The sequence below is a fragment of the Lytechinus variegatus genome, chromosome 4 (assembly GCF_018143015.1).
Source record: "Lytechinus variegatus isolate NC3 chromosome 4, Lvar_3.0, whole genome shotgun sequence".
NCBI classification, from domain to species: domain Eukaryota; kingdom Metazoa; phylum Echinodermata; class Echinoidea; order Temnopleuroida; family Toxopneustidae; genus Lytechinus; species Lytechinus variegatus.
This window is the reverse complement of record NC_054743.1, coordinates 51,518,496-51,539,469: the sequence shown is the minus strand read 5'-3', so window position 1 is coordinate 51,539,469 and position 20,974 is coordinate 51,518,496. Positions and strand designations below refer to the sequence as shown.

General features: G+C 33.6%; 1 protein-coding gene across 2 annotated transcripts; it reads left to right on the top strand.

Moving 5' to 3' along the window:
• The first annotated feature begins 6,688 nt into the window (after positions 1-6,688).
• On the top strand, positions 6,689-19,367 carry LOC121414275. 2 transcript variants are annotated; one of them, XM_041607393.1, is made up of 7 exons: positions 6,689-6,898; positions 9,096-9,320; positions 10,119-10,178; positions 11,987-12,130; positions 15,753-15,860; positions 17,298-17,394; positions 18,501-19,367. In XM_041607393.1, the coding sequence occupies exons 2-7, from the start codon at positions 9,099-9,101 to the stop codon at positions 18,578-18,580; spliced, it is 711 nt and encodes a 236-aa protein (XP_041463327.1). In that variant the 5' UTR covers positions 6,689-6,898; positions 9,096-9,098; the 3' UTR covers positions 18,581-19,367. The 2 variants fall into 2 exon arrangements, with proteins under 2 accessions (XP_041463327.1, XP_041463328.1); XM_041607394.1 differs by having other exon boundaries at positions 6,698-6,898; positions 18,200-19,367.
• The last annotated feature ends 1,607 nt before the right edge of the window (positions 19,368-20,974 follow it).

The following is a 20,974-nucleotide window of genomic DNA, read 5'->3' as shown; positions in this document are numbered from 1 at the left end:
ATATGTTTTTTTTTTTTTACAATTAAGGCTTATGTTAACACACCTGACTAAAAGTAGTTTGATGATTTTTTTTTCTTCTCTGCTCAGATGTGCAACTTTGAGCTATAAACATATTAGAATAAAAAATAAAATAAAATAAAATAAAATGAAACAAGAATATGCTGAAGGATTATTTTACTGTTTGATGAAGTTTCTTTATCACAATTTTTCGAGAAAATGTAGTATTTATGTCTATATTGCAACGTTGCACTTTCAAAATTTTTGGCAATTCACATGGTTACAGAATAGGATGCACATATCAGTTTTGTAAAAAGATTATGCAAAGATAACTGCAGGTATTTGCGTTTTATAATTGGCTCATTGTCTTTATAAAAAAAAGTCATCAAACTGTGGTGTATGCAGGTGGTCTCACCTTTTTTATTTAATATTTTTTTTTATATCAATAGTTTTGATTGTCTGAAGTTTATCTTGTCCAACTATTCTTAATTTCTCAAGAAGAACTCAGTCTTTATTTATGACAAGACTATGGATAATGTATTTTTTTTTTAATCTGATTTATGGTATTAATTTTTATTCACCAAATGTGTATAAAGAAAAGAGATATGATAGCATTTAAAGCAATTTATTTTGAATAATATTATGTATTGATGCAGACGCATCCACTTAATTATTATTTGTCTTAAAATTGGCTCCTTATAGTGGATATATGATGGATTTTTATATCGGTTTTATACCCATGATGTTTATAATTTTGTACAAAATTAGCTTAATTACAAGGGCAATTTCTTCTTCACATTTTTCCTTTTCTGCCAACTTTATTTTCTTTCTCCAACTTTTTTGTGGGCTTGACTCTACCGTGTATACCAAACGACATGTAATTGACGTTCAGTATGTATTCATTTTGTTTGTACTTATTCAATTTGCAACAACAATTTGCACAGGTTTTGTTATCTTTCCCATAGCCAAAACTACAATACACATAACATGTAACCTATTATACTTTAATGACATTTGTCAAATTAGGTATCAGTCTGGATTGAAATTCCTACATGATAAAGCGACGAATTTTTACTTTGATGACGAGTGAACCTATACAAGAATTTAGTGACCTACTACATAATCGAATATATTGTTACATGTGTAAGCAAATGTGTCGGAACCATGACTGGAACGAATATTTTTCTTGTTGTAAACACTGTCTTGAACACTTATTTCCTTTCAACCAGTTGAATGATAACGAGCTCGATGATGTAATATCGGCTGATGAACCCTTAGAAGACAATTTTGATAGAATTTCTCATTTACATTTTGATCCTTTTTTAGCACATGAAAGCATTGTCCCAAATGACGATGTTGACCCAGACTTCCAGTTCTATACTGAGAGTTCAAATGACTCTCGGTACTATTGTTATGAAGAATTTAATACAAACTTTGAAAATATTGGTGTCCCGAGCGGCGGTAAATTTTCAAGCATTCACTTTAATGCAAGAAGTCTTTTGAATTCTTTTGATGACATTTCAAGCTGTCTTAACTCTTTGAAATTTACATTTGATATTATTGCCATATCCGAAACCTGGCTAAGATTCGAAAGTCCTCTTGTTTATATGCCTAACTACTCGTTCGTTTGCAATAATAGGAAATATTCCAGAGGTGGTGGAGTTGGAATGTATATCCATGATTCTTTTAATTTCTTAGTACGCACTGACCTTAATTTAAGCGAAGCAACATGCGATTCTTTATTCATCGAACTGGAACAGTGCTCAGGGAAAAATATAATTGTAGGAACCTTGTATAGAGCCCCATCGTTGGACGTTAATTCATTTATTGAGGAGTTTGATAGCCTTTTGATCCGTCTTTCCAGGGAAAATAAAAGGGTGTTTTTGACGGGTGACTTAAACATAGATATTTTAAAACACAACTCTAATTCTCAATCCAAGAACTTTGTGAACTGTCTTTTCAGCAATTTTTTTCTTCCTATAATTCACAGGCCCACAAGAATTACTAAGACAAGTGCCACCCTTTTAGATAATTTTCTGACAAATCAATTTGACTTAGATACTAAAGGTGGAGTGATATACTCTGACGTGTCAGATCACTTGCCAATATTTCATGTAACTTACATGAATGTTAATAAAACTAAATCGGCAAATAATAACGTACTCCGTAGATCTTTTACAACACAAAATATTACGAAATTTAAAAATCAAATCGAAAATTCAAATTGGGAAGAAATCTTTAATATGCAGGATGCTAATCAATCATACGACATATTCATAACTAAATTTACTACATTGTATAATAACAATTTTCCATTAAAAAAAACACCCAGTAAGAAAATTAAACTGAAATGCTGGATGACCGATGGTTTGCTTCAATCTATTCGACATAAAAACAATCTATATAAAAAATATATCCATAAACCAACAGTTAGAAATGAAATTCTATACAAAGATTCTCTTAAAGAAGTGAACTATTTGAAACGGCAGGCTAAAAAACATTATTATAAATCCAAATTTGAAGAATATAAAAATAATATAAACCGTACATGGCAAATGATCAAATCAGTATTAAATAAAAGAAGAAAATCAACCTCCAACACCATAGTTTGTGATGAAGGTCGGTCGACAGACCCGTTCCAAATAGCAAATACTTTTAATAACTTTTTCGTTGAAATAGGTCCAAAGTTAGCTAATATCACTCCTCAAAATGATACAGATTTCAGAACTTATCTATCTGAACCAAATTCAAAATCTTTGTTTTTAAATCCGGTAAGCCAACGTGAAATTTGTAACATTGTCATGCGTTTCGATAACAATAAAGCCCCAGGTCTTGATGAATGCTCACCCAAGATTGTTAAACTTGTAATCGAATTGATAAGCGAACCTTTATGTCATATATTCAATTTATCGTTAACCTCTGGGGTATTTCCTGACAAAATGAAAATTGCGCGAGTTTCTCCAATTTTTAAAACTGGTGACAAAGAGCAAGTTGGTAATTATAGGCCGATATCAGTGCTTTCTGTTTTTTCTAAAATATTGGAAAAGATCATTTATAAAAGGGCTTATAGTTTTCTTGAAAATAACAAGTGTCTTTTTGAATCTCAATATGGATTTCGTAGTGACCACTCAACAGAACTAGCTCTTCTTGAATTAACAAATACCGTAATTGACTCCTTTGAGCACGACTCATTTGCAATAGGGATATTTATTGACTTGTCAAAAGCGTTTGACACTATTAATCATAATATACTTTTATCAAAACTAAATAACTATGGTATTCGTGGAACTGCCCTTGGCCTTTTTTCTAGTTACCTCTCAAATCGTAAACAATGCACCATATATAACTCCGTTCAGTCTGAACTTAGGACAATTGAATGTGGAGTACCACAAGGGTCATTACTTGGTCCACTTTTATTTATTTTATTTATTAATGACATTTATCGTTCGTCAAATCTCCTTTCCTTTATTATGTATGCCGACGATACCAATATTGTTTATTCTGATAAAAATCTTTATCACTTATGTGAAACTGTAAATACTGAACTAACAAATGTTTGTAAATGGTTTTGTGCGAACAAGCTTACCATTAACTATAAGAAATGCAATTATATTATATTCCGTAACTCCACAAGGCGTATTGATCTTAATCATGTAGTGGTGAAGCTTAACAACCAAATTATTCCCAGAGTTGAAAATACTAGGTTTCTTGGCGTTATCATTGATAGTAATTTAACATGGATACATCACATAAATGAAATTGAGAACAAAGTTGCAAAAAATATTGGAATAATATATCGCCTAAGTTTTTACTTGCCTAAAACTGTATTGCGTACATTGTATTGCTCTTTAATCCTGCCATATTTTTATTACTGCAATTTAGTCTGGGCTAACACATATCAAACCCATCTTAAAAAATTATGTTCCCTTCAAAATAAAATTGTACGTATAATTTCTCCAGACGACAATATACCACTAGCAAATACCACGAATTTGTTTCATTCCCTAAAATTGTTGAAATTAGAAGACATCAACAAACTTCAACAATGTCATTTTCTCTACAGGTGTTTAAATTCTCAAATTCCACAAAAATTTCGTGATTCATTTACACATGTTTCCAACATACATCATTTTGATACCCGCTCAAATAATCAAATATTCATTCCCAAACACAGAAAAATAATCTTCCAACACAATATTCGTTATACTGGCCCCAAAATATGGAACGAAATTCCGGATTACATAAAAAAATCTTTGTCGACAACCAGCTTTAAGTATAAAATGAAAAAAATTGCTTCTGTCGTTTTATAAATAAATATTTCCCGTCTTATGTCTCCTTTTGACTTTAAACATGAAAACATGAACCATGACAAATTGTTGTTGCGGCATTTATGTTTGCCCCCACTGATATTTTGTTGAGCATTCTATTTTATTTAGTAATTCATGCCCGCCTCCCCGCTCACGTCTCCCTCTCTTGTTCCCTTTCCTTTTCTTTTCTCTGCCCTTTTTTCCTTTGTATTGTTTATTGTATTGTATTGTATTTATGTCTACAGGCGTATCCCGCCACAAGCCTCAGCTTTTAGGGTATACGCCTTCTTCCTTAAACCCAATATGTACATATTTATATTTTTTATAACAAATTGATTTATGTATGAATTTATGTTTACGAAAAATGTAATGACATGGAAGAAAATAAATGTTTTTTTTTTTTTATTTGAATTATATATTTATTGCTGCAATTGATTTCATTATAAGGGAGACATGATATTATTCACACAAGTATGAAATAATGAAAAAAATAATTTTATGTAATAACATAAGAAAACGGAAAGTGGAGATGTGACATCATCAGCCCACCTAATGAATATTCATGACGACTGTTTTCAAAAGATATTGCTAAACTTTAAACTTCAATAACTTTAATATTTGTTATCCGATTTTGATGAAATTTTCGGTATTTTGCTCAGTGAATTCTACTCCCTATATTAAAATATAAATATTTTCAGCCCGGACCATCCCTTTAAAGGGAAATGCATCGATCGGGCGACATTGGGGAGACAATGTTAATAACAATTGAGAAAAGCATTTAAGTTTCACAATAATCATACCAAATACACATTTTCGACTTTTTACATTTCTGACGTCACCTTTTTGCCATCATACTGCGTGTTTTCTCATTTGAATACTTTGGGTTTTATAGTCAAGCAACCCATGTATCTCTTTTTAATACCTTTTCATGACTTGAGAATTTATAGGGGCGGCCGACCACCATATGTAACGCGCTGCCCCTGTTATCTTCCGTGAATGTCCACTTCGTACGTAACGTCATGAAAATAAGAAGGCTTTCTCATCCCAATTCTTTGTTTTATTTACTTTATCAGGAATTTTTCCCAAAATCCCTTCCACTCTATTTAATTGAAATAAGCATTCACTTTCTTCCATTTCACAAATTTCCACATTTTTCGTAAACATGAATTCATATAAAAATCAGTTTGGTTTGAAATATTTACATGTTGGGTTTATTAGAAGAAGACGTATGCCCTAAAAATATGCCAAGTGTCTTTTTATTTGTTCACAATTTCCATATCAACAAAGTAATGATACAAGTGGCATTTGTTCAATACTGCAAAGCATGTCCAAATATCTCAACCACGGTAATTATCTCTGCCGTGAATGTCAAATTTAGGGGTGTAAATTTATTTGGTTAATTTGCGTATAGGGGCTGGGAAACGATCATTATTTTACATTACAAATTCATATGACGGGGGAAAAAGTCCCACCCATCGAATTCGTTACAAAAACTGCAAAAAAATTGAAGCAAATACTGAAAAATATTTGCAGGAGAATTCAAAAGAGGCCTTAAAGAGGACATAATACATTTTTTACCCAATTTCAGATAGATCGGTGGGTGAGTCTATACATTACACATCATCTGTATACAATTAATTTTCATCTCTTTTCGCGGTCGCCAGTCAAATTTTCAATGAAGGTGATTCTCAGAGGGGAAGAAAGCACACCTCAAAACATTTCTGTTCAATTCTTTTCTGTTCAAATTCTTTTATAATTTCCTAAAAAAGCCTTTAGCACTCTACAGAGTGGATTGGGCGCGATATAAGTATCATTATCATAATTATTTTCCCTCACTCGATCAATGATTATATTCTAAAATCATTCTAAAACTAAACAGAAAGAAATATTGGGTTGAGAGTGTGTGGGAGAGAGAGAGAGGGGGGAAGCATATATATATCATCTTATGCGTAAAATAAGCAATATCTAAACGAATGAATCTTTAAATATAACATTAAATCATAGAATGTATGTAGCTATAGGCCTATTGCATGATTATTGAAATGGGGAACAGATGACATTTTAAATGTATTTAGTAACTTAATTTTGGTAGGTGCGCCTAGATAATATGCGCAGATGATATGGTTATCGAAACTTGATTTGTATGTTTGTTAACGATACAAGCAAGGATATGTACTAAAGAATACGGAAATCGCACAATAAGGAGGAAAACAGTATTCACGACACTTTATTTACCAAATTTAATGTCTGCAACCTCATCGATGACGCATTGTTCTAAAGTTTACTACATCCGCGACTCCATTGCATTGAGTTAGTTAATTTGGTTATTTTCTAAGTTAATAATTATCCCCAAAAGGTTACGTCAATACACATAGCAAGCAAATCGAGGAATCCTGTTATACATCACTGAGACCTACCCCAAATCTTAAGTATCCGCTTAGGGCAAACATCTTAATTCTTAGCTCCGAGTCGAACCGTCTACACATTTAATCGTCTCCAATATTGGACTGATATTATAAGGAAAATTAGGATTTTCTATATTGGAAGGTGAAGTGAACCCTTATTTTTCCATCCCGGCTCTACACTTTAACAAGGTGAGTATATATATAGTCGTGTATTAAAATCAAACGGTTTTTATTTACTTTCACGTGGGATGTTGTAAATTTTGTCTGTTGTAACTTTGATGCATTTATATTTCATGCTTTAACGTGTCTAATTAAAATGCTATCATAAAATTTCTCCTTTAAAACAAGACTTCCTGCAGCTGAGTCTGGGATACACCTGTTATGTTACTGCACTGTGCATCAATGTGAAAACGTACAGAAAATTGGTGTTTGGTATATAAAATCTTGTATCTCCTGTAACAAAAATCCCCCTATTTAAAAAAAATAAACCCGTTCTGATAAATTACGGAAATTTCATGTTAAAAACAAAGTACAGAATGATTCGAATATTTCTCTGTACAATCTGGGTTTTTTTCTGACTGTGCATCCAGTCAAGTATAATTTATGAATATAAGAACCACCCATCATGCTCCAGTTCATCTCTAGGACATGGTGGGTTTAAAGTGGAATATTGTTACCTACATATGCGCCCATCATCTTGTCTATCTCGTGTGTAATTTATATCTCAGAAATACAGCCAAAAGTGCACAAAATGAATTTTTAAAAATGACTTAAATCATCATTACGTACAAGAAAATCGTTATATTTTTTGATTTACTCGAAAGGAACTTCTATAGACTTGGACTGTTTGTACATTCATAAGATTCAAAATTACCAAATTGAACGGTTTTTCAACAACTTATTCCAATGAAAGGGCACTTTTTAAAAAAGAAGCCTTGTCACCGAGCAAGGTCTTTTTATATTTCATACAACATAGTCTCAAAAAGTAATTGCTGTTAAGGGTAAGCTGTATGTGATGGAGAGCAGCGACCGAGCGAGAAACATTTTTTTTTCAACGAGAATTAGCCGATCTGGGTTTTTGTGCCCCTAATTACGCCTGTTGTTATGAACAAAGATAATGTGATTTGTATTGAAATAAAATGAGGAACTTTTGTATTGCTATTTAGATAATTTAAAACCCCTCAATGTTTGTCGTGGCCAAAGTACGTCATAATACAATACTACAGTACATCATCCTCGGATATAAGTCAATATTACGTAACACTTCACAAAGACGTTTGATATGCCGTAGATATTATACACTCTGAATTGAAGCTATATCATATCCATTTAATCATGTGTGTGTGTATACAATCCCCTTTGAATTTTTATAGTTTATGCATGTCATTGCGCTGGCGTATACAGATGCACGGGAAGGATTTTCACGACCAAGAAAGAAAAGAACGAAAAGTTAAAGAAAAGGATGGAATAATTATATATCAGCCTAGTACAAAGTGGATTTTTATGAAGGTCATTTTTTTTTCAGCTCGTTCGCCATGTTCGCGCGCAGCGTTTTGGAAATTCTGCCCCATTTGCCATGTCGGGGCCCTCATTCTTGGTTTTGGCGTATGGTGTATCCCATATTTTATAATGATAATGTCCATTTATATAGCGCAGTTATACTAAATTGCTCTCTGATACTTGATATCATATTACCCAGGCTGTAGTTGAACCGCCATAGGCGCTAAAGCGTTCAAGGAATAAATCCTACCGGGTACCCTTTCATCTCACCTGGGTCGAGTGCAGCACAATGTGGATAAATTTCTTGCTGAAGGAATTTACGCCATGGCTGGAATTCAATAGTAATTTCGGTTGATTTTTTCTCATCATTATAACGAAAAAAAAATCTCCAAGTAAAATGTAATTGACTTATCTTCATGATCTTGAGACAAAACATCATCGGAGCAATTTGCAATTTTAAATGTTCGAATTTCAAAACAACATTCTAATCTTTAGGCTAATGGTTGTGTACAGAGTGGAACATTCCTGCACGTGACTTTTTATTATTTAGACAACAAGAAAAATATTGAATATTGTGAATTTCCACGGAGTCGTCACAGTATATTCATTTTTTTTTATTATAAAAATATTATTCGGATGGGGGGGGGGGGGGTAAGACCTTTTATTATGACTTTGTTTTTTCTTCTATTGAAAAGGGGACTTGCCTGTCTTTTTGTAATCTTTTATTCATTTCTTTTCCTTCCTCTTTTGCCCTCCTTTCAAGCAGTAAAAAGCTCACAGTGGATGACGTTATAAAAGGTCCAATTATAGGATGTTTATACAAAATAAAAATATTATTTGACCCTCTGTCCACCCAATTACTTCCTCTCTATTCTTGACTCTACAGACAATGTCAAACTCGACCTACCCGATAGATCCCGTCCTGAGTACCACGGTGGAACATGTCAACGCCCAGGAGAACCGTTCCAGAAACAACAAGATCAAAATATTACAGAGTATGGCAGGAATTCAGATTGTAACGGGAATCATCTGCAGCGCCATGGGCGGGACTGCGATGGTGCTGGAGTGTTATTTGTCCCGGATAGGTGATCCCATCTGGAGCGGTTTGCTGGTAAAGTCGAACCCCGCATTAAAATTAAATCAATTTCTATTGGATGTAGATAGGGATACCATTCTGACGGAAAATGAGCGAAGTAATCGATATGGAAGTAAGATTTTCATAAAGAATAGTTTTGTCAAAGTCACGTTTGATCTGTAAAGACACCGAATGGCAAATGTGTTTTGTATTACTTTATGACTACTTCCAAGGTGTAATAAAAGGAAATTCGTTGAACTCAGTATGCTTAAAGTTGACAAATAAATAATTGTTATTTAGTCCCAATTAGTGTAGTTCGCTCGTCCAATTTATGATAATTTCCAAATATTATTTTGATTGGATTTATCGATTGAAAATAATAGTTGAGATATAGGTTTAAGGTGGTTATAATAGCCATTTCCGCCTAAATTCGAATGAGTCTTTCAACATTAATTAAATTGAATTAACAATGTAATATGAAATATTACTAATCAATAGATATTTAACAAATCAATACAAAAAATGTAATAGAATAGATGAATGAACTTGTGGTGCAAGATCACAACACCCCACCCCCAGGCCTGCCCCCCCCCTTCGACAGTCCTAACATGAAACTATCAATAAATATCCCAGGTTAATTTCAAAACTTCTTTTTTTATAAGTAGAAAAAAAGTCAAGTTTTGTAATGTATAGAGTGCCTTTAGTGATGATATATTTCTCACTCCAGATGTAATGATCTAAATTTTATTCAGGTGATGCAATTCATACACAATGCAATCATGACCATGCATGTTTAGATATCTTCAAAAAGTTCTTTAATTTCTTTTCTCCCAGTTTTTCCTAGTCGCAGGTATAGCTGGGTCAGCAGGAACGGCTACTGGGAAGCAATGTGGAGTAAGTTATCACGTGGAGAATTCTTAAATAGTATTATATTAACAGCTTTCAAAAGAATATTTTTTTATGTTATTCCATCATTATCACCATTATAATGCTGTTATGTTTACTCTTACTGCTTCATTTCAAAAGCAAGCTTTCCCTCATGCAAAGAAACACTAAAAAACGAAGAGCTAATTTAGCTCTTATAAAGAGCCTGTATAGTGACTGCACTTCGGAGTGCTGATTTGGCTAGTTTAAATTTGAACGAGAAAAATCAGGAGTCACTGTATACACGGTCTTTAAGAGCTAAATTAGATCTTCGTTTTTAGAGTGAACAATAGATTTCTTTCTCCTAGCACACCCCACACTCTAAAAAAAAGTTTAACCAATATTGGGTTAAAAAGTAAATTTTATGCAATGTTGCGTGACCTCAAAACATACATTTTGCCAAATATGGGGGGGATGCCCAACCCCAAACAAGCTTGCTCCCTTCTAATATTGGGTAAATTTTTACTCAGTGTTTTTAGAGTTCAAAGAAGATCATGAATATGGTTTATTGTACCATTATGGTAACGAATGGGGCTGAGCAGACAATAAACAATCAAGGTTTGTTGTAACGTTTCATTTTTAATAGGAAGTTCTTGATGAAGACTCATCCCTGACTGTTTTGTCTCATCACGTATATCCAGGATAATTATTTTTTTTCAAATCATGGCAACAACTTTTTTTTGTTCGCGATAGAATGCAAGGTGAACCAGATTCTACACTGTAAAAATGAAGTGCTAATTTGGCACTTCCAGTGCTTGTTTAGTGACTGCAATACGAGTGCGGATTTTTTAGTTCAAATTTAAACTAGAAAATCTGCACTCGTAGTGCAGTCAGTATATCTCAAGACAATCATTAATAATATTCAAACGACTTCTGAATTCTTTTAAATATTCCCACACCATTTGTATCTTAAATATACCTTATTTGTAAAATTTGTTTTCGCTTATGTCAATATGTAATCATAATGTTAAATTAATTATTATATGTTACAAGTAAGTAACGAGTCTGCAGAATGTGATGGGGCGTGTGTGTGGGTGTGTGAGGGTGGGTGGGTGCTTCTGTGTGTTTTTCTGATGAATCTTATGACGATACAGAGGGTTGGGATTTTTAAAGATTTATTTCTTGTATATTGTGCATATTATTATAAACTTTATAATTTGTATGTATTTGATTAACAGGGCCCGATTGTAAACCAGCTTTTTATCTTTGTTAATGTTTTTATCTTGTATAGCTGAATTGGTTACCCTGTATAAAGATGTTAAATAAATAAATAAACAAGCACTCTAAGTGCTAAAATAGCACTTTTTTTAATGTGTGTACAAGCTAATTTTCTTTTTAGGGGCCCCTCACTTCCTTACATATTGATATTTTGTTGCGATTTTATAAATGTTGGTATGGTTTATTATAACCTATTATGTTTTTTAATTACATACATCATATATCTATTTGATGTTTATTTTTAATTTGTTTATCTTATTGATTACATAATCAGTACCATTCGTAGTTCACATGACATGAACCTTTATCAAACAATATAAAAAGAAATATATTTGTTTGTATTAACATGCGTATATGGTAATTAATATGGAAAGTAAATTAAGAATTATAGTACAAAAACCAAGGTGAAGTTTCGGAAATGAAACAAGGAAACTGGAAGGCTTTTGAGTCTGCAGGTCTCTGAAAATAAGAATTCCGATATGTGAATATAATAAATGTATTAAATATCGAATTTTGAATCTTAACCTACACTTTAATGATTTTTTTTTAAATTTATGTAGATAACATTCTATGCAGTATGGTCATCACTGTCAGCGGCCTGTGCAGCTCAGCTATTTGGTCTCTCTGTCTACGCTGCTTCTCAAGAATTGGAATTTCTTTGTTATCCAGGCATTGATTACTATAAAGTCTGCACCTATATAATTGTAAGTTTTTTTCTTATTTATACAAAAAATATGATTCCTTAAATGAAATATATAGCTAAGATTCCCTAAAAAGAATCGTCTTTTTTTTGCACTGGTGACCACAGATACATACATTGACAGATTTGTGTGATCCACTCCGATCACCGTGGAAGGTCGATCGCTATAGCTGGACACGTTATCAAACTCAATAAACATCTGTATCAGATATTTTGAGAACAAATGGAATTGATTTGGAATTTATTCATGACATTGTTTTACTTCATTTTCGTTAAGATTCGTCCAATGTATGGATGTGTTGATCACAATAATTGTACGTTCAAACCAAGCTTTGTTATGTTCAATTTGGTTTGATGAGAGAAGAGAATAAAAGATTATTTAAAAAATAGTAAAAAATTGAAAGGCCCCATTCCACAAGCCCCCTGCGCCAATAAAGGGCCCCATAACCCAAATTTCTGCGAATGACTGTAGTGCTACTAGTAATTAATTATTGATCATTGCGTACGAACAACTTACACACAAGTACGATTAATCCCTCGAATTAATTATGTTTATGTGTGTATTTGAGTAGTACAGACTCTACGCAGGATTTTTGAAAAGGGGGGGGGGGTTTCGAGCTGATTTTTTTTTTAAATCTCCCGCCCATTCTCTAAAAAGTGATAAGCGGGGGGGTGATGATTTTTTTTCAGCGCTGCAAATAAGACAATAACATTTAAGTGGGGATGGGTATGTAACAGTCATGACCCGCGAGCGAGCAGAAATGTTCTCGTTTTTGCGTTGAAAACATAACCTTTTTGTCAACACTTACAGAGCGCGCTCCTTAGGGAGTGGGTGCAGGGAGGGGTAGTTTCCCCCTCCCGCGCGAAGCGCGAAGCTTTTAGTGTTTCATAAATTAAAATGAAAAGGAGCCGTTTCTCTTGTCTCTAGTACCTCCAATTCGGTTGACTATATTGCGATTTTGAACCTTGTTTTCAAAAGTGATTGTAAACGCACAAAAGAGGTATACAATGGAGGAAATTAAAATGATAATAACTCCGCGCGAAGCGCGGAAGCTAAAGTGATTTATCAATTTTTCTTGCCATAAAAAGGTCCCGAGAAAAGGGTATTCTCAAAGATATATTGAAACTTTCTTTGGAAAGATCAGATTTGATTACAAACAATTTAGCATCAGTGCATATTTTTAACTCGCAAAACAGAGGAGAAGATTGGTAGAGGAAGATATTCCTCCCCGCGATGAGCAATGAAACTCTGAAATTTCAAAGGGCGGACGTTTCATCAAATGTAGATATCTCTAATACCCAATCGTCTCTAATTCAATTGATTTTCTAAGATTATTGAACTTCATTACAAGGAAAATAGTGCGCATAAAGTTGAAACTTCTGTGATTTATTGAAATTATCTATCTATATAATAAAGGATGATTAATTTTTTTGACTTATCCTGAAGCGCTTCATTTTGAATATAAAGAAACTTAAGTGTCATTCAAAATTTCAAACTGAGGGCGCAAAACAGGACAGGAGATGAATGTATACAGGGAAATGACATGAAGTTTAATACAATTTGATAAAAAAATATTGTACTTTTTTATTTAATACGACACGAATTCCATACCTTCCTCTTTTTAAATTAGGAACCTGTTTGCCCCCAAATTATGGTTGTTTATAGTAATGAGCTGAAAAGCGGGAGAAGCTGACTTTATGGAGGTGACGGCAGAAACTGATATAAAGATTTTACCCGCTCGGAGCCGACCAGACCAGAAGTTGCGCGATCAATTGAAAAAAAAGATAACTTCATACATTTACTTCGGCCTAACCTTACTCAAATTCATGCCCTAATGTATACAATTTTAACTTTAACTGGCAAGAAGCACATAGCTGAGGTGGAAAAACAGGGTTAGAGAAAAGGTGGGGGAACAATGGAGAACTTCAATATTGTCATTTAACCGCGCGCAGCGCGGAAGCAAAATTCATATATGAATTTAAAGCAAGAAGAGTGAAGGAGTTTCTCTTTTGAGAAAAAAATAAAGAATAAATAGAAAAAACACAAAGCTACCTTTCTTCCCTTTCCTTCCTTCCCTTTTCCTTTTCTCCTCTCCTTTTTTCCCTTCTTTTTTTTTCTTTTTGGGGACGTTTTTTTTTGGGGGGCGGTCGCCCCCCCCTTGCTACGCGCCTGGATATGGCCTTGATCAGAACACTAGAAACTTGAGAATGTCATGAATAATTACGAGCGAGCGGAGCAAGCGAGCCGAAATGTTTGCGTTTTTCCGTCAAAACATACAATTCTTCTCAATAGCTTGTTGGTAATGATAACATATTAGTTGATGATACATGTCCTTCTGCTCGTAAGTCTCATGATATGGCCTTGATCAAGAGACTAGAAACTTAGTAAATTTCATAAATGATTACGAGCGAGCGGAGTGAGCGAGCCGAAATTTTCGCGTTTTCCCGTCAAAACATACATTTCTTGTCAATAGTTTGTTAGTAAATCAAGTATTAGTCGATGCTGCATGTCCTGCTATTCGTAACACTCATAATACGGCCTTGAACAGGAGACTAGATACTTATGGAATTTCATAAATTATTACGAGCGAGCGGAGCGAGCTAACCGACATTTTAGCGTTTTCCGTCATTTTGGTTTTCATATTGGTAAAACATATTTTGTAAGAAAACGTATGTCTTTGTCTTGGTTCACTTGTATTCATAAGTATACATCATGATAATCATGTATGGCCTTGTTAATGGCGATACCGTGATCATGTCGGCGACATGCGGAAATAAAAGATATAATAAAATGGAGCGAGCGAAGCGAGCGGAAATTTTTTCTGTGTTTTTCGTCGGAACATGATATTCTGTTCATTATTGCTGTCATATACATTATTGGGTAGGGGAACTGTCCGTAACCAGACCAAGGAGTTATCAGGCTCTTGCCCGATAACTCCTTGACCAGACCGACCTCTGGGGAGACAAGCAAAAAAAAAAAAAAAAAAAAGGAAAAGGGGGGGGGGGGTTTGAACCCCCGAACCCCCCCCCCCTTGCGTACGCGCCTGGTACAGACATTATGTTAGAGGGAACTTGTAGCGTCACCATCGTGATACAAATATATGTAACAAGTGCTCTAACCTCGAACTACTGCATCAGGAGCGCGCCATAACGTTCAGTACAACGGTGTTTGAATGGTTTTGTCGTTGATTTTTACAACAAAGAGTGCTTGGTTTCATACGTATTATGTGCTGCTAGGCCGGGCAAATATGAATTACCCCGCATAGCACAAAACTGAAGAAACATGTTAAGGCAACTCCTAATCAGACAATTGATCTGATACCCTTTTCAGGAGTTGCAATCAAACACAAATAAAAAATTCAATCTTAAATCCATTGTTTACACACCTAATGCCACTGTTGTCATGTGCGTTGGGTTTGAAGCCAGTTCCGACTCCGGCTTTTAATAAGCTGCCTTCACGCTTGCAATTTGAGGCCGCCTTTGACGCCAGCCTCTGTCTTTTAAATGAAGGGGGGGGGGGTGTTACACATAAGTCAATTTGCTTCCGACGCCAGCCTCTGTCATGCTAAGAAACCTCTCAACATTTTCTTTCTCTTTTCGAAACATGTAATACGCCACCCATGCAGGAAGCACGTGTAGGAATCAATGTATGTATATCAATCATCAGTTTCATTGCTCTTATCGCCTGTCTTACTGCATCGTGTATGAGCTGTGCCCTGCCAGCACCTCAGACGGTAAGTCTATCTTCTTCATAATAAAAACGATGTAATTAAATAACAACATTGATATTTTCAAAAATAAATAAGTTTTAATCCTATTGCTGATAATAAAGCTGGTGGTGATGATGATGATAATGATGATGTTGATAATAATAATAATAATAGTGATAATAATGATGTTCATTGTAATAATAACAATAATGATAATGATGATGATTATGATAATAATGATGATAACAAATATATAATGATTATTATAACAGTGATGAAAATTGTATCGAAATGGTGTTCTTGAAATAAGTCATAAATTATAAATTAAAAATTTCAAACCTTAGCAGTACTCCGTATATGGGGCTGCGGGGAACGGTTGGTAAGGAGGGGGTCCTCCAAAGAATCTTGTTTACGGTTTGACCATGTTTATTGATCATAAAGCGATGAGGGGTGACTGAAGACCCCAAACCCTTCCCCCAGTTTCGTCACGGTCGTCCATGCCGCATTCCTATACATGAATCCTATTTTATTATAATTTCCACAAGTTTGTTTGCGTAAAAAGCCAACTCATATCTCATGCTCATTCATAGCTGTAGCTCTTCAGAGAGTAAACGGTAACAAACTCCAACAAAAAGTTGATTTGAATACAAAAGAAAAAATCCAACAAGCATAATACTGAAAAATTTCATCAAAATCGGATTTAAGTTTTTGAGAAAGTTATGACGTTCTTGACAAGTTACACGCACATCCTGGTCGGTATGGATATGAGGGGACTGATGACATCACCCACTCACTATTTCTATTGTAATTTATTACGTGAAGTAGTCTAATATTCTCCTCATCTTGTTAAAACAAAGTTTTATTCCTCTTGAAGATGATTGTGGACTTACATTTATTTATGGTTTACTCAAGTTGGTCCTTATTGTCGAATCTGCAGAAATTTAAACACTGCATAATTTAAACAATAAAAAAGAAAACAAATAGTGAGTGATGGACATTATCGAATCTGTCATTTCCAGGTCAATGATTTGTGCATAACTGTTGTGTGGAAAAATAAGCGAAACTTTAAAATGTCATAACTTTCTTATTTTACATTCGAGCTTGATAAAAAATAATGTTCAGCGTTTTGCTAATGTGATTTTTCTCTGATTTAAATGATTTAAATATTTTTCTGGGGTAGATTTGACCTTTTATTGCAGGGGTTTCTGCATTTATTGTAAAGTCAAAATAAATTAACAATACATAAACATAATCGTAGCATGACATTAAAGTACATTGTAATGTGACAAATGTATAACAGTGTAATAACAACATTTAGACATGAATACAATTTAAAGATAAGACAAAGTAGTGAAAAACAAATTCAGTGGCAGATCATTAACGCAAAATAAGTTGAGTAATAGCAGCCAAAACGTGAGTTTTATTTAAGAAAACCTTTTTTTTGTCATCCACTCGGTATAGACAAGAATCATCGTACAGGCGACTCCAGTCACAGCACCAACAATGGAGAGTGGACCTACTTCATACCCAAATCCTAATGCACAATACGTCACAATGGGTTAGTATTCCATCTCTATTCTTTTTCTATTACTCCCTCTTTCTCTGTTGCTATCTTTCTATCGCTCTTTTTAGAAGTTCTCTCATCTATCTATCTATCTATCTTTCTTTCTTTCTATCTATCTATCTATCTATCCATCTCTATCTATCTATCTCTATCTATCTTTCAATCTATCTATCTATCTATCTCTATCTATCTTTCAATCTATCTATCTATCTCTATCTATCTATCTATCTCTATCTATCTATCTATCTGTCTGTCTTTCTTTCTTTCTTTCTATCGATCTATCTATCTATCTATCTATCTATCTATCTCTATCTATCTATCTATCTATCTGTCTGTCTTTCTTTCTATCTATCTATATATCTATCTATCTATCTATCTATCTCTATCTATCTATCTATCTATCTGTCTGTCTTTCTTTCTTTCTATCTATCTATCTATCTATTTGTCTGTCTGTCTGTCACTGTGTGTGGATATAGTTATAATATTGATAGTTATGTCTATAATTATCTAATTAATATACCATACCTTTTTATTGTGATCCCAATTGAATCGTGACTGACATGATCTCATAATTGTAATTCATCAAAACCTGCATGTCTTCAAGTAATAAACAATAATCTATATTCAATCTTTTTATCAATATTCGACTTTTAATACACCAATAACATCTACAAATCAACAAAAACAAGCATAGATTAAACAATGACAACAAACAACATTATTGCCGTGTGTTTCAGTAGCCACTGACGACTTTTTTTGGTCTCATTCTGTCCCACCACTCGCCCCCTCAAATATCTAGATTCTTCAAAACCATACGGAACAGTGGAACCTCCTCCATACTCGGCAAATTAGATTGAACCTAGTTTCCATGGTTACTGTTGCTGTAAAGAAGACTTTGAACGTCTGCATCCCTCAATTCAGTGATAATTACGATCTTATTGTGACCGACGTATCAAAACAAGATGAAGAGCCTGTCCACTAACACAGATGACACTCGCCGAGTAACATCCGAAAAAAAGTTTCCGTGAATAAAAGTTCTTCCAATTTTTTTAAAAATATTTTCGCAAATTTGCCTGACTTATGTCTTCAAAAATTCGCAGGTCCACCCAGTGAGGCCTGGTGCCCGACCCCTCCTCCGCTCACTGATCATTTGAATATGACTAACCAAGCCAGCAAGTGATCAGAAGCCACAAGAGCATATAGTAAGACAAATAAATTCTTTTAAAGGGCACACGAACCAGCAACATTATAAGGGCCCCATCTCAAGACTTCAATTATTCATATCTGGCCAGGCTCATTACCCATAATACAACATACTGATCGGTGTAGTTTTGTATTACAGACCCGCTTGAATGATAACAGACTAATTCACCACTCATTAGTAAAACAGGTATATTTCCTTTAAAAACAAGTTGACAAATCGGGGAAATGAGGAAAGTAAGAAGGACCGAAAATTTCTGATCAAATTCGTGACCAGAAACAGTCTTGCTTTTATAGGTATGACCTTTTGAAATTTGATATTCAATATGTAAATGACTTAATGCATAATGAAGAATGAAACATGTTTTCTATTATGATGAAGTCGAGAATTTGTATCTTAGCCTAATTTCAGCAAAAGGAAAGCCGTCATTTACCAGTCTTTACACTTTCCATGTGCCTAAAAAAGTAGGTGATATTCGCTTCACAATCAAGAACGTTGTTATTGTACAGTTAAAGGAGAGTGAGCTTTCATCACACTTTGCACATTCAACATGACTTCAACTCGTAACGAAATTTAAAGTTCTTATTATAGAAGAGTTTTGGGTTTTATTGGTAAACAAATGGAATTCACTTTAACTGTGGATTTGTGGAAAGTCCCTAAATAAGGGAATATTTAAGTGTAACAGAATATAAAGTTGATAACAATATCAAGGGGCTTGCCGGGGGTGCACCCTCTAGCTGAGGCCGAGAAGTTCCGACACTGGCAAGTAAAACAAAATTTGTACCCCTTCTTCTGCTTTCAAGAGCTGATTTTCCAAACTTTAATTCCACCTTCCCAAGATGTGCACCCCCATGCTCAAACCAGTCTACGCCCTTGAATATACTTGGTAAAAATTGACACCAAAAGTAAATAGCTTTGATTCGAATTTTAGAACATGTTTGACAAATAACGCATTCCAACATAGACGTCAAGAATGATTTTATTTTTAAGAAATATAATTTTTGTCTTCAAAGTGGATATATATATATATATATATCAAATCTTCAACGAAACATTTTTAGTTTACATTGTATTTGATGCTTTTTTCGGTAAGATGATTGTTTGGAAGATTAAATTTCGCACTTTGGTCTGAAAAATATTCATTAAAACATATAAATCATAATTGTTTTTTAAAAAGGGAATTCAAATTTAAGAAAATATTTTCTAACCCCTTCGACAACTTTTTTTATATAGAATTCCTCTTGAATTCGAATATCATCTAAGTCTTCGTCAACAATGATCAATATTTTTATTGTAAATATATTACTTTGTTTATATTTTACTGTGTTGTTTTGATTACATGGTTTATGTCTGAAAGTAGTTCGAGAAGTAATAAATTCTTTTTATAGACAAATTGTGTTTTCTTTCTGGCGCCATATATGTTGAGCTATTAATAATCACATACGATAACGGAGAAAATGTCAACATCTATGATTTAGTTTTTTCTTATTATGTATGGTTGTTGAACAGAATTGAAAAATGTAGCCGCTCATTTTTAATTGTAAATGTATATAATCGAGTAATCATTACTGTAATTTATATCTTTATTTTGTTCAATATATAGAAGTAAATGAATGAACAATTAGTGATTATCATGGGTTTTTTGTTGTTTCATATCCTGTGTTCTTTAAACATTTCAAATACCGACAATTAACTTTTTAAATTATTCTTTTACTATATATGTATGAATCCATTGAGATGAATTGGGGTGTCCATGATTATTTTTATTTAACGAATCTTAATATGCTTAAAGTAATAAAAATAACTCAAAGAGAGAACCTATCTCATTGTTATCGGAAAGAGTAAAATGAGAGGAACAATTTAAAACAGGTTTCATCGAAATTGGTTATTAAAATAGTAGAGCTATGAAAGTTTGAAAATTCTTTCTGTACAATATTATGGGATCTTCTATTTGGAAAATATGCTAAAAAAGAGCTGATTTGGTAATGACATGCAGCGCATGATGTTTGTATTTAGTGCTACATAAATGTTGCACATTCTTCTGTTTCTTATTTTCTTCTTCTTCTTCTTCTTCCTCTTCTTCTTGTTATTATTTTTATGTGGATAACTCTCCATTTGTTTAGAGAAGGATGTTCATAAAAAGGAAAAGGGGGAAAGAACGAAAAAAGGTAAAAGAGAAAAATGAAGAGTAAAATAAAAGAGTATAAGGTGCCGAGTGAATAAAATAAGATGCATCTCTTAACCTGATTGAAATAAAAAAAATAAAATAAAAGGGAGTGAACTTGTCAGCATTGTGTGTGGTCTCTAATTTACCTTGTGTCATACATAACCTATCATATGAATTATATATTTTAGAGAACTAGCAATAATACA

Bases quoted from the DNA above. Each gene is read 5' to 3' on its own strand.
- LOC121414275 (XM_041607393.1), top strand. From the start codon at position 9,099: ATGTCAAACTCGACCTACCCGATAGATCCCGTCCTGAGTACCACGGTG. The intron at 9,321-10,118 runs GTAAAGTCGAAC...CTTTTCTCCCAG, and splicing joins CCATCTGGAGCGGTTTGCTG to TTTTTCCTAGTCGCAGGTAT. The intron at 17,395-18,500 runs GTTAGTATTCCA...AAAAATTCGCAG, and splicing joins TGCACAATACGTCACAATGG to GTCCACCCAGTGAGGCCTGG.